We start from the raw sequence: 19,593 nt of genomic DNA, 5'->3' as shown, positions 1-19,593 counted from the left end.
GTGGTTGTGGAGGTGGCGTCTGATGGTGCTTTTTTGAAACCTGGTGTCCCCAAGACGCCACCAAGGCCTGCAATTCTTTCACAGTGATTCTTGGGGATTTTGTTGCTTCTCTCACCATCCTCCTCTCTATCCTGGGGGGGGGGGGGATGCATTTGTGACCACATCTTTAGAATTAAAAACAAAATTGCCCCGACAGTGCTCAGTGGTATATCCAATCGTTTGTGGATCTTGTTGTAGCCGTAACGAGATTTATGAAGGTCTACGACCATCTGTCTCTTTTTGAACTGCCAGTTCTGTTGTTTTCTTCATGGTGTTGGATGACAGCGGGATATTGCATGTGTGTTACCTCATTTTTATACCCTAGTGAAACAGGAAGTGATGTAATGGCTCAACATATTCCTTAAGACTTAGATAACTTAAATAAGTGGAATTTAATTCCTGCTTTAATGTTGGATGTTATTTATAATCATCATCTGTAAGGGTGCCATTAATTGTGAGGACATTGATTTTTAATTAAATCAATAAATGATTTTGGTTGGTTCCATTGAAACGTTAATGAAGTAGAGTATTTCTCACATGTTGGTATTTTGAGTTTAAAAAATATAAACAATATAATTATAGAGATAAAGTATTGTTTGTGCATTTCCAGTCAGGGGTGCCAGTAATTTTGGAGCGTACCGTATGTAAATAAGGTATTTATGATTTACATTTTTTATACATTTGAAAACATTTCTGAAATCCTGTTTTTGCTTTGTCATTATGGGGTGTTGTGATGTCATTATGGGGTATTGTGATGTCATTATGGGGTATTGTGATGTCATTATGGGGTATTGTGATGTCATTATGGGGTGTTGTGTGCAGATTGATGGGGGGGGGGGGGGGGGGCGTAACAGTCAAGGGCTCTGAAAACTTTCAGAATGCACTCAGAATAGCGAAGATGCAGAACCACCAGTTGTAGAATTACCCAGAGACCAGTGCAAATAGCAACTGCAACCCTCACTCGATTTAAATGAAAAAAAAGATCAAGTGCGTACATACGTCATGAACACCCAATCATCACCATAACATGTGGTGGTACTATATCCAGGATATGGTATCATGAAGTACGGCCTTACAATACCGACACACAATATTACATTGCACTTTTTATTCATTAACTGGGGGGGGGGCGGTAGGGTGGGAGCAACGTTGATGGTCGGAAGGAAACATTCCTTACTATTCTTCACACGACACTGGATGGGTTTCAGAATGATGATGTCATTACTCTTCTTCATAAGGCCGATGAGGAATGAGGGAGTTCACAGTACCCGTAGCTGTAGCTGTACACGTTGTTGGTAACAATGGGGATGGAATACCAACATAATAGTATGCAAGTAGTAAACTATAGTAATTCTATTTCTATAGGAGGTACCTGGGAGGGTGGAGGCACGGGAGAAGAGAAGAGCAGATCCAAGTGAGTGGAGGCACGGGACACGAGAAGAGCAGAGAGGACCCAGGGGATGAAGGGAAGGCTACAGCCGGCTGGGTAGCCTCCTGAGGCCCTGGGCTGGGTTAGTGAACCTCCCAACACCGCGACCAGGGTTTCTGCTGCCGGTCATCCCCAGGTACTGCCGGAGGAGCTGGCTCACTCTCTTCTGGTTGTTCCACTTCCTGGCCGACTTCCTGATCCCGATGAACCCTCCGAGGCGTTTCTGTAGCGACTTCCTCTCCGGGCCGCCAATCAACTTCCTGTAACTGTGACGACCTTTCAGGAAGCCCCCGAAACGCTTGGTCAGCTGGACCACGGCATCCTCCTCATCTCCTTCCTCCCCCTGGCCGCTCCTCCTCCTTCTGACCTCCTCCTCCTCCTCCCTGCTCTCCATACCCAACGCCAGCGAGTCTCCTTCCTCCCCCTGGCCGCTCCTCCTCCTCCTGACCTCCTCCTCCTCCTCCCTGCTCTCCATACCCAGCGCCAGCGAGTCTCCTTCGGCGGTCAAGCCCAGCGGAGAGGAGTCGTACTGGGAATCACGTCGCACCAGGGCCTCGTCTTCCTGGTCCGCTCCATCCTGCTGGTAGAGCCCCATGGCTGCAGAGTAGAGCATTTTTCCATCTGACTCCAGGTCAACGGGGTCATGGTTTAAGGACAGTTTTTCCTCTGCTCTCTTAGACACAGCGCCATCGTCTGGTGGGAGGGGGTAGTGCGGTAGCATGGCTCTCTGACACAGATCCCAGGTGAGGGCAGGGGAGACGTGACCGTCACACTCCAACAGACACACCTGTGGACAGACAGAAGAGAAGAGCAGAGAGAGATGAAAGAGACCTGACTGTACTCTCTCACTGCAGTCTCTCACTGCTGTCTCATACTGCAGTCTCATACTGCAGTCTCACACTGTACTCTCTCACTGCAGTATCTCACTGTAGTCTCTCACTGTAGTCTCTCACTGTAGTCTCATACTGTAGTCTCATACTGCAGTCTGTAGTCTCATACTGCTGTCTCATACTGTACTCTCTCACTGTAGTCTCTCACTGCAGTCTCTCACTGCAGTCTCTCACTGCTGTCTCATACTGCAGTCTCATACTGCAGTCTCACACTGTACTCTCTCACTGCAGTATCTCACTCTAGTCTCTCACTGTAGTCTCTCACTGTAGTCTCTCACTGTAGTCTCATACTGTAGTCTCATACTGCAGTCTGTAGTCTCATACTGCTGTCTCATACTGTACTCTCTCACTGTAGTCTCTCACTGCAGTCTCTCACTGCAGTCTCACACTGTACTCTCTCACTGCAGTATCTCACTGTAGTCTCTCACTGCAGTCTCTCACTGCAGTCTCATACTGTACTCTCTCAGACAAACAGGCAGAGGAGTAAGAGTAGAGATGTTGTCCACTATAGCCTGGCGTTGTTACCTCAGCCTCAAATACGACTCCATCACAAGGCCTGTAGGTTTGACCTATGGTTGGTTTAAAAATTTTAATTCATTACTCGTAGCAAATAGGTGGACTGATGGACTATTCCCAGCAATCTGAATGTGTCTGTGTGTGAGTCGGTGCATGCCAACTCTCGGGGCGGCAGGGTAGCCTAGTGGTTAGAGCATTGGACTAGTAACCGAAAGGTTGCAAGTTCATATCCCCGAGGTGACAAGGTACAAATCTGTCGTTCTGCCCCCTGAACAGGCAGTTAACAGTGGTTCCTAGGCCGTCATTGAAAATAAGAATTTGTTCTTAACTGACTTGCCTAGTTAAATAAATAAAAAAATATATAATCTCAATCTCTCTCAGTGTGTGGGGAGGAAACTACAAAAAAATAAAGGGAACACTTAAACAATTACAATTATCTACATTAGCACTGCTACCGCTACGTCCCATGAGTCATCCCGAATGGCACAATTATCTACATTAGCACTGCTACCGCTACGTCCCATGAGTCATCCCGAATGGCACAATTATCTACATTAGCACTGCTACCGCTACGTCCCATGAGTCATCCCGAATGGCACAATTATCTACATTAGCACTGCTACCGCTACGTCCCATGAGTCATCCCGAATGGCACAATATTTAATTACAATTATCTACATTAGCACTGCTACCGCTACGTCCCATGAGTCATCCCGAATGGCACAATATTTAATTACAATTATCTACATTAGCACTGCTACCGCTACGTCCCATGAGTCATCCCGAATGGCACAATATTTAATTACAATTATCTACATTAGCACTGCTACCGCTACGTCCCATGAGTCATCCCGAATGGCACAATATTTAATTACAATTATCTACATTAGCACTGCTACCGCTACGTCCCATGAGTCATCCCGAATGGCACAATATTTAATTACAATTATCTACATTAGCACTGCTACCGCTACGTCCCATGAGTCATCCCGAATGGCACAATATTTAATTACAATTATCTACATTAGCACTGCTACCGCTACGTCCCATGAGTCATCCCGAATGGCACAATTATCTACATTAGCACTGCTACCGCTACGTCCCATGAGTCATCCCGAATGGCACAATATTTAATTACAATTATCTACATTAGCACTGCTACCGCTACGTCCCATGAGTCATCCCGAATGGCACAATATTTAATTACAATTATCTACATTAGCACTGCTACCGCTACGTCCCATGAGTCATCCCGAATGGCACAATTATCTACATTAGCACTGCTACCGCTACGTCCCATGAGTCATCCCGAATGGCACAATATTTAATGACAATTATCTACATTAGCACTGCTACCGCTACGTCCCATGAGTCATCCCGAATGGCACAATTATCTACATTAGCACTGCTACCGCTACGTCCCATGAGTCATCCCGAATGGCACAATTATCTACATTAGCACTGCTACCGCTACGTCCCATGAGTCATCCCGAATGGCACAATTATCTACATTAGCACTGCTACCGCTACGTCCCATGAGTCATCCCGAATGGCACAATTATCTACATTAGCACTGCTACCGCTACGTCCCATGAGTCATCCCGAATGGCACAATATTTAATTACAATTATCTACATTAGCACTGCTACCGCTACGTCCCATGAGTCATCCCGAATGGCACAATATTTAATTACAATTATCTACATTAGCACTGCTACCGCTACGTCCCATGAGTCATCCCGAATGGCACAATATTTAATTACAATTATCTACATTAGCACTGCTACCGCTACGTCCCATGAGTCATCCCGAATGGCACAATATTTAATTACAATTATCTACATTAGCACTGCTACCGCTACGTCCCATGAGTCATCCCAAATGGCACAATATTTAATTACAATTATCTACATTAGCACTGCTACCGCTACGTCCCATGAGTCATCCCGAATGGCACAATATTTAATTACAATTATCTACATTAGCACTGCTACCGCTACGTCCCATGAGTCATCCCGAATGGCACAATTATCTACATTAGCACTGCTACCGCTACGTCCCATGAGTCATCCCGAATGGCACAATATTTAATTACAATTATCTACATTAGCACTGCTACCGCTACGTCCCATGAGTCATCCCGAATGGCACAATATTTAATTACAATTATCTACATTAGCACTGCTACCGCTACGTCCCATGAGTCATCCCGAATGGCACAATTATCTACATTAGCACTGCTACCGCTACGTCCCATGAGTCATCCCGAATGGCACAATATTTAATGACAATTATCTACATTAGCACTGCTACCGCTACGTCCCATGAGTCATCCCGAATGGCACAATTATCTACATTAGCACTGCTACCGCTACGTCCCATGAGTCATCCCGAATGGCACAATTATCTACATTAGCACTGCTACCGCTACGTCCCATGAGTCATCCCGAATGGCACAATTATCTACATTAGCACTGCTACTGCTACGTCCCATGAGTCATCCCGAATGGCACAATTATCTACATTAGCACTGCTACCGCTACGTCCCATGAGTCATCCCGAATGGCACAATTATCTACATTAGCACTGCTACCGCTACGTCCCATGAGTCATCCCGAATGGCACAAGTATCTACATTAGCACTGCTACCGCTACGTCCCATGAGTCATCCCGAATGGCACAATATTTAATTACAATTATCTACATTAGCACTGCTACCACTACGTCCCATGAGTCATCCCGAATGGCACAATATTTAATTACAATTATCTACATTAGCACTGCTACCGCTACGTCCCATGAGTCATCCCGAATGGCACAATATTTAATTACAATTATCTACATTAGCACTGCTACTGCTACGTCCCATGAGTCATCCCGAATGGCACAATATTTAATTACAATTATCTACATTAGCACTGCTACCGCTACGTCCCATGAGTCATCCCGAATGGCACAATTATCTACATTAGCACTGCTACCGCTACGTCCCATGAGTCATCCCGAATGGCACAATATTTAATTACAATTATCTACATTAGCACTGCTACCGCTACGTCCCATGAGTCATCCCGAATGGCACAATTATCTACATTAGCACTGCTACCGCTACGTCCCATGAGTCATCCCGAATGGCACAATTATCTACATTAGCACTGCTACCGCTACGTCCCATGAGTCATCCCGAATGGCACAATTATCTACATTAGCACTGCTACCGCTACGTCCCATGAGTCATCCCGAATGGCACAATTATCTACATTAGCACTGCTACCGCTACGTCCCATGAGTCATCCCGAATGGCACAATTATCTACATTAGCACTGCTACCGCTACGTCCCATGAGTCATCCCGAATGGCACAATTATCTACATTAGCACTGCTACCGCTACGTCCCATGAGTCATCCCGAATGGCACAATTATCTACATTAGCACTGCTACCGCTACGTCCCATGAGTCATCCCGAATGGCACAATTATCTACATTAGCACTGCTACCGCTACGTCCCATGAGTCATCCCGAATGGCACAATTATCTACATTAGCACTGCTACCGCTACGTCCCATGAGTCATCCCGAATGGCACAATTATCTACATTAGCACTGCTACCGCTACGTCCCATGAGTCATCCCGAATGGCACAATTATCTACATTAGCACTGCTACCGCTAAGTCAATTACAATTAGCAATATTCAATTACACATTAGCACTGCTACCGCTACGTCCCATGAGTCATCCCGAATGGCACAATATTCAATTACAATTATCTACATTAGCACTGCTACCGCTACGTCCCATGAGTCATCCCGAATGGCACAATATTTAATTACAGGTCTAATGTTGTAAAAAGCTGCGTTGTAAAAAAAAAACTTGTTGGGGATTAGTGTTTTTCAAATAAATGATGACGATCACACTACATCTGTCATCCACACAACTGTCATCCACACAACTGTCATCCACACAACTGTCATCCACACAACTGTCATCCACAACAACTGTTATCCACACAACTGTCAACCACTACAACCGTCATCCACACAACTGTCAACCACTCAACCGTCATCCATTCAACCGTCATCCACACAACTGTCATCCACAACAACTGTCATCCACACAACTGTCATCCACACAACTGTCATCCACAACAACTGTTATCCACACAACTGTCAACCACTCAACCGTCATCCATTCAACCGTCATCTACACAACCGTCATCCACACAACTGTCATCTACACAACCGTCATCCACACAACTGTCAACCACTCAACTGTCATCTACACAACCGTCATCCACACAACTGTCATCCACACAACTGTCATCTACAACAACCGTCATCCACAACAACCGTCATCCACAACAACCGTCATCTACACAACCGTCATCCATACAACCATCATCCCCATGCTGCATGTGGGACATGCATATGCACACATCACACACACACACCACACACACACACCACACACACACACCACACACACATCACACACACCACACACACACAAGCATACAGTACATTCGGAAAGTATCCAGACCCCTTGACCTTTCCAAATGTTAAGTTACAGCCTTATTCTAAAATGTATTCCAATTGTAATCCCTCAATCTACACACAATAATGACAAAGCAAAAACAGGTTTTAAGAAAAATATTATAATAATTTACATAAGTATTCAGACCCTTTACTCAGTACTTTGTTGAAGCACCTTTGGCAGCGATTACAACATCGAATATTCTTGGGTATGACGCTACAAGCTTGGTACACCTGTAATTGGGGAGGTTCTCCCATTCTTCTCTGCAGATCCTCTCAAGCTCTGTCAGGTTGGATGGGGAGCGTCGCTGCACAGCTATTTTCAGGCGTCTCCAGAGATGTTCGATTGTGTTCAAGTCCGGGCTCTGACTTGGCCACTCAAGGACATTCATAGACTTGTCCCGAAGCCACTCCTGTGTTGTTTTGGCTGCCTGCTTAGGGTCATTGTCCTAGTCTCCCAGTCCCTGCCACCGAAAAACATCCCCACAGCATGATGCTGCCACCACAATGCTTCACCATAGGGATGGTATTGGCCAGGTGATGAGCGGTGTAGGGATGGTGCCTGGTTTCCTTCAGACGTGACGCTTGGATTTCAGGCCAAAGAGTTCAATCTTGGTTTCATCAGACCAGGGAAGCTTGTTTCTCATGGTCTGAGAGTCCTTTAGGTGACTTTTGGCAAACTCCAATCGGGCTGTCATGTGGCTTTTGCTGAGGAGTGGCTTCCGTCTGGCCACTCTACCATAAAGGTCTGATTGGTGGAGTGCTGCAGAGATGGTTGTTCTTCTGGAAGTTTCTCTCAACTCCACACAGGAACTCTGGAGCTCTGTCAGACTGACCATCTGGTTCTTCAAATTAAATCCCAAACAAATCAAATCAAATCTTGGTCACCTCCCTGACCAAGGCCTTTCTCCCCCAATTGTTCAGTTTGGCCAGGTGGCCAGCTCTAGGACGAGTCTTGGTGGTTCCAAACTTCTTCCATTTCAGAATGATGGAGGCCACTGTGTTCTTGGGGACCTTCAATGCTGCAGAAATGTTTTGGTACACTTCCCCAGATCTGTGCCTCGACACAGTCCTGTCTCGGAGCTCTACGGACAATTCCTTCGACCTCAAGGCTTGGATTCTGTCTCTGACATGCACTGTCAACTGTGGGACCTTAAATATACAGGTGTGTGCCTTTCCAAATCATGTCCAATCAATATTTGTAATACATTTGCTTTCTACACACCTGTTTTCTCTTTGTCATTATTGGGTATTGTGTGTAGATTGATGAGGGATTTTTTTTTACATTTATTGAATCCATTTTTTAGAATAAGGCTGTAACGTAACACAATGGGTAACTAGTGAAATGGTCTGAATAATTTCTCAATGCACTGCACTGCACACACACACACACACACACACACACACACACACACACACACACACACACACACACACACACACACACACACACACACACACACACACACACACACACACACACACACACACACACACACACACGCACACACACACCAGTGTATTGAACGCTTGCTGCTGGCTCTGGGGGTTGGATAGTAGGAGGCCACAGGCCAGGCAGTCCCCTTGGCAGCCACTCTGTCCTGGGGTACACCGGCACAGCAGCAGCAGCAGGCTCCACAGAGGCCACTTCATGACTCACTACAGAGGGACACCCAGTCGGACAGACAAGAGGGATGCAGGATAGGGACGGGAGGAGGGTGGAGGCCTGAGGGTGTAGGGTGTAGGGAAGGATGTAGGGTTTTAGGGTGTCAAGTGTAGCGCAGAACCTGTTGGGAAGAGACAGAGGTGAGGAAAAGGAGTTAGAAGAAGAAGGAGGAGGAGTAGAAGGAGAAGTAGAAAAAGGAGGAGAAGGAGAAGGGGGAGGAGAAGGAGAAGGAGGAGTAGAATAAGGAGAAGAAGTAGAAGTAGAAGAAGGAGGAGGAGAAGAAGAAGGAGAAGGAGAAGGAGGAGAAGGAGGAGGAGAAGAAGGAGAATGAGAAGAAGGAGGAGAAGTAGAAGGAGAAGTAGAAGAAGGAGGAGAAGGAGGAGAAGAAGGAGAAGTAGAAGGAGGAGGAGAAGGAGGAGTAGAATAAGGAGAAGAAGTAGAAGTAGAAGAAGGAGGAGGAGAAGAAGGAGGAGAAGAAGGAGAAGGAGAAGGAGGAGAAGGAGGAGGAGAAGAAGGAGAAGTAGAAGAAGGAAAAGAAGTAGGAGGAGGAGAAGAAGGAGGAGGAGAAGGAGAAGGAGAAGGAGAAGTAGAAGGAGGAGAATGAGGAGGAGAAGAAGTAGAAGTAGAAGAAGGAGAAGAAGGAGAAGGAGAAGTAAAAGAAGGAGAAGAAGTAGAAGGAGGAAGAGCAGAAGTAGGAGGAGGAGGAGAAGAAGTAGTAGAGGAGAAGAAGTAGAAGTAGAAGAAGGAGAAGAAGTAGAAGGAGGAGGAGAAGAAGGAGAAGAAGGAGGCGAAGGAGAAGGAGAAGAAGGAGGATAAGTAGAAGTAGGAGAAGGAGAAGAATGAGGAGGATGAGGAGGAGCAGAAGGAGAAGTAGAAGGAGGAGAAGTAGAAGGAGGAGGAGGAGAAGAAGTAGAAGGAGGAGAAGTAGGAGGAGAAGGAGAAAGAGAAGGAGGAGGTTAGTCGCTCATTTCAAAATGTTCATTTCAAAGGGGTGAGCAGGTATTCTGGCTGACACCATGTGAGTCGGGTCAGCCAGACTAATGAGCAGATTCACAGATGTATGATATTGTCACAACAACAACAACCACAACAGCATAATACAATACAGAAAAGTTAAATAGGTGTTTCGAGATAGGATAGATAGACCTGGAGGGCCTGTTTTGTAAAGCACAGAGAGTCAACGAGCAGAAAGTTCTCAATTGCTCTACAACCATACAGCACCAGCTGTTTCATACAAAACTTTCATTTCAGAGTTAAAATGAAGTTCATTAACGGAACTCCAACTCATCAGGCTCAGTAATTGTGGTATGAATTAGCTGCCTCATGGTTCATAATGAGGAGGAAATGAATGAAAGTGAGGGAACAAGAAAAAGAGAGAGTGGGGGAACACGAAGGAAGGAACACTCAGGGCTCGCTCACGATCCATCCAAACCAACGAAGCTCTGACTCATGTTGTCCCTGGACTCTCCTCCTGCGTTCGTGAGAAAACATAAGGGCTTAAAACCCTTTGACTGACAGGAACAATAGAGACATAAAGACCCAATATAAAGGCCCATCAAACGTAGTGCACTATATAGGGAATAGGGTGCCATTTTGGGAATCATTCTCTGTCTGCGTGCGGCCGTTAAGTGGGATGTTCGGATCATGAAGACGATAAGGCATTAAGATTTCACATAGTACAGTCGCTTCGGTCTTTTCTAGCGTTTTTTAAAAAAAACCTGCAGATTGAATCCCGAATGGGCTATTCTGTTTAGTCTGAGTCAGACGAGGTAATTAAATAACAGGCCTTTTTGAAGAGAAAATGTCCTTCTCATACCTATAAAATCTTAATTCGTCATTAATACTTCATTATTTATTTTTGAGAAGGGATTTTTAACGATCTCCTGCTTCCTGTTTAATGTGTTTGTTTGACCTGATAGAGTGAAGTGAAGATAGTGTTTAGGACGCCAAAGTGCTTCTGAAAAGACACCCTACACCCAATAGAGCTCTGGTCAAAATAAGTGCACCATGTAGGGAATAAGGTGCCATTTCAGACACACACCAAGACATTACAGATGGAAGAAATGTCTCTCTCCACCATTTAGCCTATCCTGTCCCTAATTCACTACAATGGTCTTGTTTCCAACAAGGCCCATGAAACTAATTCACTACAATGGTCTTGTTTCCACCAAGACCCATGAAACTAATTCACTACAATGGTCTTGTTCCCACCAAGGCCCATGAAACAAATTCACTACAATGGTCTTGTTTCCAACAAGGCCCATGAAACTAATTCACTACAATGGTCTTGTTTCCACCAAGGCCCATGAAACTAATTCACTACAATGGTCTTGTTTCCAACAAGGCCCATGAAACTAATTCACTACAATGGTCTTGTTTCCACCAAGACCCATGAAACTAATTCACTACAATGGTCTTGTTTCCAACAAGACCCATTAAACTAATTTTCTACAATGGTCTTGTTTCCAACAAGGCCCATGAAACTAATTTTCTACAATGGTCTTGTTTCCAACAAGGCCCATGAAAAACTACTTTTCTACAATGGTCTTGTTTCCAACAAGGCCCATGAAACTAATTCACTATAATGGTCTTGTTCCTATCGGGCACCAAGGCCCATGAAAAAAGTTCTGCCTTGAGGTATATGGTATTCTGACATAACGGACAAACACAAAGCTGTGGCTTCAGCAGTAAAAGTAGAACAAGTCTGTTAGCTGCAATTAAATAACAGGCCTTTTTTTGAAGAGAAAGTCTGAGTGAAAGTGTCTTTTAGCGGTGATCCTGGAGGAGGAAATTATGAAAATGAATCCTATTAGATGTCTGTATTGTTTGCACCTCCCAGGGTGGAGATAACAATCTGATTGGATCAGCTGCTGGTGCATCATCATCCCACTCAAGTCTCCATTCTTATCATCTGACTAAGATGGCGCCAGAGAACAAGGCTGACATTTTATGTATTCCTAACCAATTGTGTTATTTTTTTTGTTTGTTTCTTTGCGTTGTTTTTAACTTTTTAACTTGTTTTAAACTTATTTTGTACATAATGTTTCTGCTACCGTCTCTTATGACCGAAAATAACTTCTGGACATCAGGACTGTGATTACTCACCACGGACTGGCAGAATCCTTTTTTTTCCCTTTAACGAGTCTGACGAGACAGACGTGAATGATATACTGCTTTCCTGGGAACATGCCCAGATCCCGGTCATTTGCATGAAGAGAAGGTGGAGAAAAAGGGGCCGGAGGGCAGGCTGCCATCTGAGAATTCGTAGGCAATTGTATAAACCCCCACTTCCTTCCATTCTGCTAGCAAACGTGCAATCTTTGGAAAATAAAATCAATGACCTACGAGGAAGATTAAACTACCAACGGGACATTCAAAACTGTAATATCTTATGCTTCACAGAGTTGTGGCCAAACAACGACATTACCAAAATACAGCTCTCTGGGGCGGCAGACTATGTATTTTTGTAAATAACAGCTGGTGTACGATATCTAAGGAAGTCTCTAGGTTTTGCTCGCCTGAGGTAGAGTATATCATGATAAGCTGTAGACCACACTATCTACCTAGAGAGTTTTCATCTGTATTTTTTGTGTCTGTCTACATACCACCACATTGGCACTAAGACAGCACTGAATGAGCTGTATTCCGCCATAAGCAAACAGGAAAATCTGACAATAATTCTATCCTCCTGATTCCTGCTTAAAAACAAAAATGAAAGCAGGAAGCACCAGTGACTCGATCAATAAAAAAAGTGGTCAGATGAAGCAGATGCTAAGCTACAGGACTGTTTTGCTGGCAGAGACTAGAATAACATTGATGACGTCATCCCCACAGTGACCGTATGTACATACCCCAACTAGAAGCCATGGATTACAGGCAACATCTGCACTGAGCAAAAGACTAGAGCTGACGCTTTCAAGGAGCGGGACTCTAACCTGGAAGCTTATAAGAAATCCCGCTAAGCCGTCCGACCCACCATCAAACAGGCAAAGCATCAATACAGGACTAAGATTGAATCGTACTATACCGGCTCTGATGCTGCAAAGTGAAGCACAGCCAAGAGCTGCCCAGTGACACAAGCCTTCCAGACGAGCTAAACTACTTCTATGCTCGCATCGAGGCAAATTACACTGAAACACGCATGAGAGCACCAGCTGTTCCGGACGACTGTGTGATCACGCTCTCTGCAGCCGATGTGAGTAAGGCCTTTAAATAGGTCAACATTCACAAGGCCGAAGGGCCAGACAGATTACCAGGACATGTACTCCGAGCATTACTTGACCAACTGGCAAGTGTCTTCACTAACATTTTCAACCTCTCCCTGTCCGAGTCTGTAATACCAACATGTTTTAAGCAGACCACCATAGTCCCTGTGCCCAACAACAACAACACTAACACGTCTGTAGCCATGAAGTGCTTTGAAAGGCTGGTCATGGCTCACATCAACACCATTATCCCAGAAACCATAGACCCACTTCAATTTGCATACCGCCCTAACAGATCCACAGATGATGCAATCGCTATTGCACTCCACACTGCCCTTTCCCACCTGGACAAAAGGAGCACCTATGTGAGAATACTATTCATTGACTACAGCTCAGCGTTCAACACCATAGTGCCCTCAAAGCTCATCAATAAGCTAAGGACCCTGGGACTAAACACCTCCCTCTGCAACTGGACTTTCTGACAGGCCGGCCCCAGGTGCTAAGTGTAGGAAACAACACATCCTTCACACTGATCCTCAACACAGGGGCCCCTCCTCTACTCCCTGCTCACTCATGACTGCACGGCATGGGTCCTCAGATCCTCAAAAGGTTCTACAGCTGCACCATCGAGATCATCCTGACTGGTTGCATCACTGCCTGGTAAGGCAACTGCTTGGCCTCCGACTACAAGGCACTACAGAGGGTAGTGCGAACGGCCCAGTACATCACTGGGGCCAAGCTTCCTGCCATCCAGGACCTCTATACCAGGCGGTGTCAGAGGAAGGCCCTAAAAATTGTCAAAGACTCCAGCCACCCTAGTCATAGACTGTTCTCTCTGCTACCGCACCGCAAGCGGTACCGGAGCACCAAGTCTAGGTCCAAGCGGCTTCTAAACAGCTTCTACCCCCAAGCCATAAGACTCCTGAACATCTAATCAAATGGCTACCCGGACTATTTGCATTGCCCCCCCTCTTTTACACTGCTGCTACTCTCTGTTATTATCTATGCATAGTCACTCGTATGTTACCATTTCACTATAAGGTCGACTACACCTGTTGTATTTGGCACGTGACTAAAGTGACTAAAAAACTTGATTTGATACATCATACACACACACAGACGTTGGTTATACTATCCTTGTGGGGACCGAAAAAATGTATTGCCATTCAAAATCCTACTTTCCCTAACCCCTAACCCTAAATCTAATCCTAACCTTAACCTTTTAACCTAACTGTAACCTTAACCCCAAACCCTAATTCCTAACCCCTCATTCTAACCCTAATTGTCACCCGAACCCTAAACCTAACCCCTATGCCCCTACCCCTAACCCCTAAACCTAACCCCTATGCCCCTAACCCCTAAACCTAACCCCTATGCCCCTAACCCCTACCCCTAACCCCTAAACCTAACCCCCATGCCCCTAACCCCTATGCTTAACCCCTATGCCCCCAACCCTAACCCCAATGCCTTACCCCTATGCCCCTAACCCTAACCCCTATGCCTAACCCCTAAACCTAACCCCTATGCCCCTAACCCCTAACCCTAACCCCTATGCCTAACCCTAACCCCTATGCCCCTACCCCCTAAACCTAACCCTAACCCCTAACCGCTAACCCCTAACCCCTAAACCTAACCCTAACACCTAAACCTAACCCCTAACCCCTAATCGCTAACCCCTAAACCTAACCCTAACACCTAAACCTAACCCTAAACCCTAACCCCTAACCCTAACCCCTATGCCCCTAACCCCTAACCCTAACCCCTATGCCCCTAACCCTTCTGCCTAAAAGAGCATTTTCCCCTTATTTTACCCCACTTGCCCCATATTTATTTTCCACCATAATTTGCAAATAAATTCATAAAAAATCCTACAATGTGATTTTCTGGATTTTTTTCCCTGATTTTGTCTGTCATGGTTGAAGTGTACCTATGATGAACATTACAGGCCTCTCTCATCTTTTTAAGTGGGAGAACTTGCACAATTGGTGGCTGACTAAATACTTTTTTGCCCCACTGTATGTACAGTGCCTTCAGAAAGTATTCACACCCCTTGACTGTTTCCACATGTTGTTGTGTTACATACTGAATTTGACCTGGATTAAATTGAGAGGTTTTCTTGTGTGTTACTGACACAACACACCCAATAAAGTGGAATTATGTTTTTCTAAATGATTGCAAATGAATCAAAAAAAAAATCAATAGATGAAATGCTTTGAATCAATAAGTATTTAACCCCTTTGTTATGGCAAGGAGCCTTAATACGTTCAGGAATAAACAATGGTGCTTAACACGTCACATAATAAGTTGCATGGACTCGCTCTGTGTTCAAAAAGAGGGTTTAACATGATTTTTTTGAATGGCTAGCTTGTTGAACCCTCAATTGGTCCCTTAATTAGCACGTGTATAACTGTCGTAACTATTTCTGGTATGACATTATGACACAGAGATCTCATGAGGTTGCAGATGGACAGATAGACAGTGTGGGGGCACTCCCCTCAGTTGAGCTAGCTACCTTAATAACTCCTCTGTTAGAGCTAGCTACTTTAATAACCCCTCTGTTAGAGCTAGCTAATTAAATAACCTCTCTGTTAGAGCTAGTTAACTTAATAACCCCTCTGTTAGAGCTATCTAATTTAATAACCCCTCTGTTAGAGCTAGTTAACTTAATAACCCCTATGTTAGAGCTAGCTAATTTAATAACCCCTCTGTTAGAGCTAGTTAACTTAATAACCCCTCTGTTAGAGCTATCTAATTTAATAACCCCTCTGTTAGAGCTAGTTAACTTAATAACCCCTCTGTTAGAGCTAGCTAACTTAATAACCCCCCCTGTTAGAGCTTGTTAACTTAATATCCCCTCTGTTAGAGCTAGCTAACTTAATAAACCTAGGCCTATCGGCATAAAACTACATAATGGAGTGCACAGTTGTACACTTAAAACACTACTTAAACACTACTTAAACACTACTTGAACACTACTTAACACTACATAAAACACTACTTAAACACTACATAACACGACATAAAACACTACATAAAACACTACATAAAACACTACTTAAACACTACTAAAACACTACATAAAACACTACATAAAACACTACTTAAACACTACTTAAAACACTACATAAAACACTACTTAAACACTACATAAAACACTACTTAAACACTACTTAAAACACTACATAAAACACTACTTAAACACTACATAAAACACTACTTAAACACTACATAACACTACATAAACACGACATAAAACACTACTTAAACACTACTAAAACACTACATAAAACACTACATAAAACACTACATAAAACACTACTTAAACACTACTTAAAATACTACATAAAACACTACATAAAACACTACTTAAACACTACTTAAAACACTACATAAAACACTACTTAAACACTACATAAAACACTACTTAAACACTACATAACACTACTTAACACGACATAAAACACTACATAAACACTACATAAAACACTACTTAAACACTACATAACACTACTTAACACGACATAAAACACTACATAAACACTACATAAAACACTACTTAAACACTACATAAAACACTACATAAAACACTACTTAAACACTACTTAAACACTACTTAAACACTACTTGAACACTACTTAATAATATATAAAATACTACATTAAACACTACTTAACACTACTAAAACACTACATAAAACACTACTTAAACACTACTAAAACACTACTAAAACACTACATAAAACACTACTTAAACACTACATAAAACACTACTTAAACACTACATAAAACACTACTTAAACACTACATAAAACACTACTAAAACACTACACAAATCACGACATAAAACACTATTTAAACACTACTAAAACACGACATAAAACACTACTTAAACACGACATAAAACACTACTTAAACACTACATTAAACACTACATAAAATGTGTACGTCATTCAGAGAACACTTGTTACAAACTTCGTAAAGTACATGGTCCAGTGCATGTAAATTAAAACACTACGATACCCCCCCTTTTGTCTCCTCGCACTACTCACGAATTACTATTGATGACGGGGGTGGAAAAATGAACATAATTCATTCAATGAATTTACTGTAAGTGGTTTATGGATGAATCTAAATCCGGTAATGACACTGCGAGATGTAACTAATTAAAGCTAGCGTTTACCTTCTGTAATGGCTTATGGTGAGCAAATCAATTCTGCACGCTTACATCATTGATTGGGCACATTACACACTCACAATACCACCCTAATACCCTACAAACGGTACTACTTTTCACCAGATTCCTACTTGCGGATATGGATTTCTATGTGGATTTCTAGTTACTATTTGACCTAATAAACCAACTAGAAATATTACTGTTGCGTTAGTATAAATGTAACATGCTGTGCACATTGTTTAAACTTTTGATCAACTCTAGCCAGCCGTTACTTAGCTTATTGCTGATTTAGTTCAATCTATATTAGAGTTTTCTCTCTCCCGATCAGTAGAAGAGATAATGCATATTCATAACTACTACCATCACCATCGCCATCATGATTAAGTGATCAGGGTAATGCCAGGTAAAAGCGTAAACTGATATTAACATTCTTAGAGATTGGTGAGCGTGTGGTTGTCCTCTGGCTATTTTGCATACAACCTTGCCAAATCTTTCTGGGAATGGTGCGGGATAGTTGCTTGGTTTTCGAAACATCCTCAGCACATTTAAGGAACTTGGACAAAATAACGTTATTTTCTTGGTATTTTATTACTTTAACAAAAAACGTTTCCTAAAAGTTATAACATTATCGTAACGTTCTAGGGAATATTCTCCAATTGGTTTGACATTTTTCTTTGGGTAATTTCAGTACTTCAACACAACGTTTCCTACAGGTTTCCTCGTGGTTCTATTTATGGTTCTTCAAAATTCAAAAGGCACTCACACATCTAAGCAAGATTATTTTTTTTTGCAGGTGCATGGTAACAGCCGAATAAGAGGAAGGAAGAAGGAAACCGCACACGGCTCTTGATAGTATCACTGATATTTAATAAGCTTTATGTATCGGCCTCACGGCCTTCGTCAGAGCTTTTTTTTCTTCTATTTGTTCCAAGAGCGTTTAGAAACAAACGTTCTTCTGTGAGAATGTCAGTACTTGAGAATAATATTTCCTACAGGTTTTCTCGTGGTTTTATTTAATGTCATGTTCTCAAATGGGTTTTTTTTTCCCGAGAATGTTAAACCTCTTGAAAACCTTATGAAAACTTTGCATAAAAACCACACGAAAAACTTCTAAGAGTTTTATTTAAAAACGTATACCGTTCTCAGCAGCAACACAACTCTCTCTCTCTCTCCTTTATCTTGTTGTGTTCTCTGAACGAGCTGAAAACTTGACTTTAAATAGAACCACGAGGAAACCTGTAGGAAACGTTATGTTGAAGAACTGAATTTCCCACAGAAGACAGTTGTTTCTTAACATTTTCCAAACTATTTGACAATATTCCCAGTGCCAAACCAGCCGAAGAACGTTCCTAGAATGTAACCCTGTTTGAACTTTTAGAAAACACTGTTGAAGTAATGAAATATCAGGAAAATGACATTATTTGGTCAAGTTCCTTAAATGTGCTGAGTGTTTTCCAAAGCCAAGCACCTATCCTGCACCATTCCCGGAACAATGTCGGGAAGGTTGTATACATAATAACCATAGGACAACCACACTCTCACCAAGCCCTAAGAAACATATGGTTCTCAGAACAGTATGTGCTAGCGGAGAAGTCTCTCACTTACCCGTATGTGAGGCTTATAAAACCGTATCTCAGTCTCTTGTAGATGCAGAGTGGTAGACAGTAGTTAGGTCTTATCCTTATTAACGCTTGGAGAGTTTGACAGAACCAACTGACTGCATCGGTCTCTTTTGGCTTCTTATAGCGACCCCCCCCCCCCCCCCCCCCTTTTCCTCCTCGCACAACGACCCACCCCGCCCGCCTTCCCCTCACCCACCATTCACATAGCCCGCGCCGCGGGGAGGGAGCGAGGCAGGTGGGGGTATGCCCTGTTACGCACAAAGTGGAGCTACCCATACACTCATTCCGTGACCAACGCTGACGCAATTTATGAGGCATGGTCTAAGTCACTTACTATCTCTAGTCCTCTAGAAACAAACTAATGGGATATAAAATATATCTACAGACTGTATGTACAGTGGGGCAAAAAATTATTTAGTCAGCCACGATTGTGCAAGTTCTCCCACTTAAAAAGATGAGAGAGGCCTATTATCTACCAAGGGAATTCTCTTCGATTATAATCACAGCCGTATATATTCCCCCC

General features: G+C 43.4%; 1 protein-coding gene across 1 annotated transcript; it reads right to left on the bottom strand.

Moving 5' to 3' along the window:
- Positions 1–1,135: 1,135 nt before the first annotated feature.
- Positions 1,136–19,217, bottom strand: LOC110529285 (uncharacterized). Its single transcript, XM_036984614.2, has 3 exons — positions 19,054–19,217; positions 8,920–9,191; positions 1,136–2,255 (listed from the first exon to the last, which is right to left on the bottom strand). Exons 2-3 carry the CDS (start codon positions 9,055–9,057, stop codon positions 1,512–1,514), a joined length of 882 nt encoding a protein of 293 aa, XP_036840509.1. The 5' UTR covers positions 9,058–9,191; positions 19,054–19,217; the 3' UTR covers positions 1,136–1,511.
- Between the last annotated feature and the right edge of the window lie 376 nt (positions 19,218–19,593).

Source organism: Oncorhynchus mykiss, chromosome 8, assembly GCF_057628025.1.
Source record: "Oncorhynchus mykiss isolate SJ-2025 chromosome 8, ASM5762802v1, whole genome shotgun sequence".
Classification (NCBI taxonomy): Eukaryota; Metazoa; Chordata; class Actinopteri; order Salmoniformes; family Salmonidae; genus Oncorhynchus; species Oncorhynchus mykiss.
Note: the sequence above shows the minus strand (reverse complement) of the source record. Positions and strands in the feature narration are given on the sequence as shown.

What these genes read in the sequence shown, in the direction of transcription:
- LOC110529285 (XM_036984614.2), bottom strand. Translation starts at nt 9,057, where the DNA reads ATGAAGTGGCCTCTGTGGAGCCTGCTGCTGCTGCTGTGCCGGTGTACC. An exon ending in AGCAAGCGTTCAATACACTG is followed by an intron (nt 2,256 to 8,919) that starts GTGTGTGTGTGC and finishes GTCTGTCCACAG; the next exon opens with GTGTGTCTGTTGGAGTGTGA.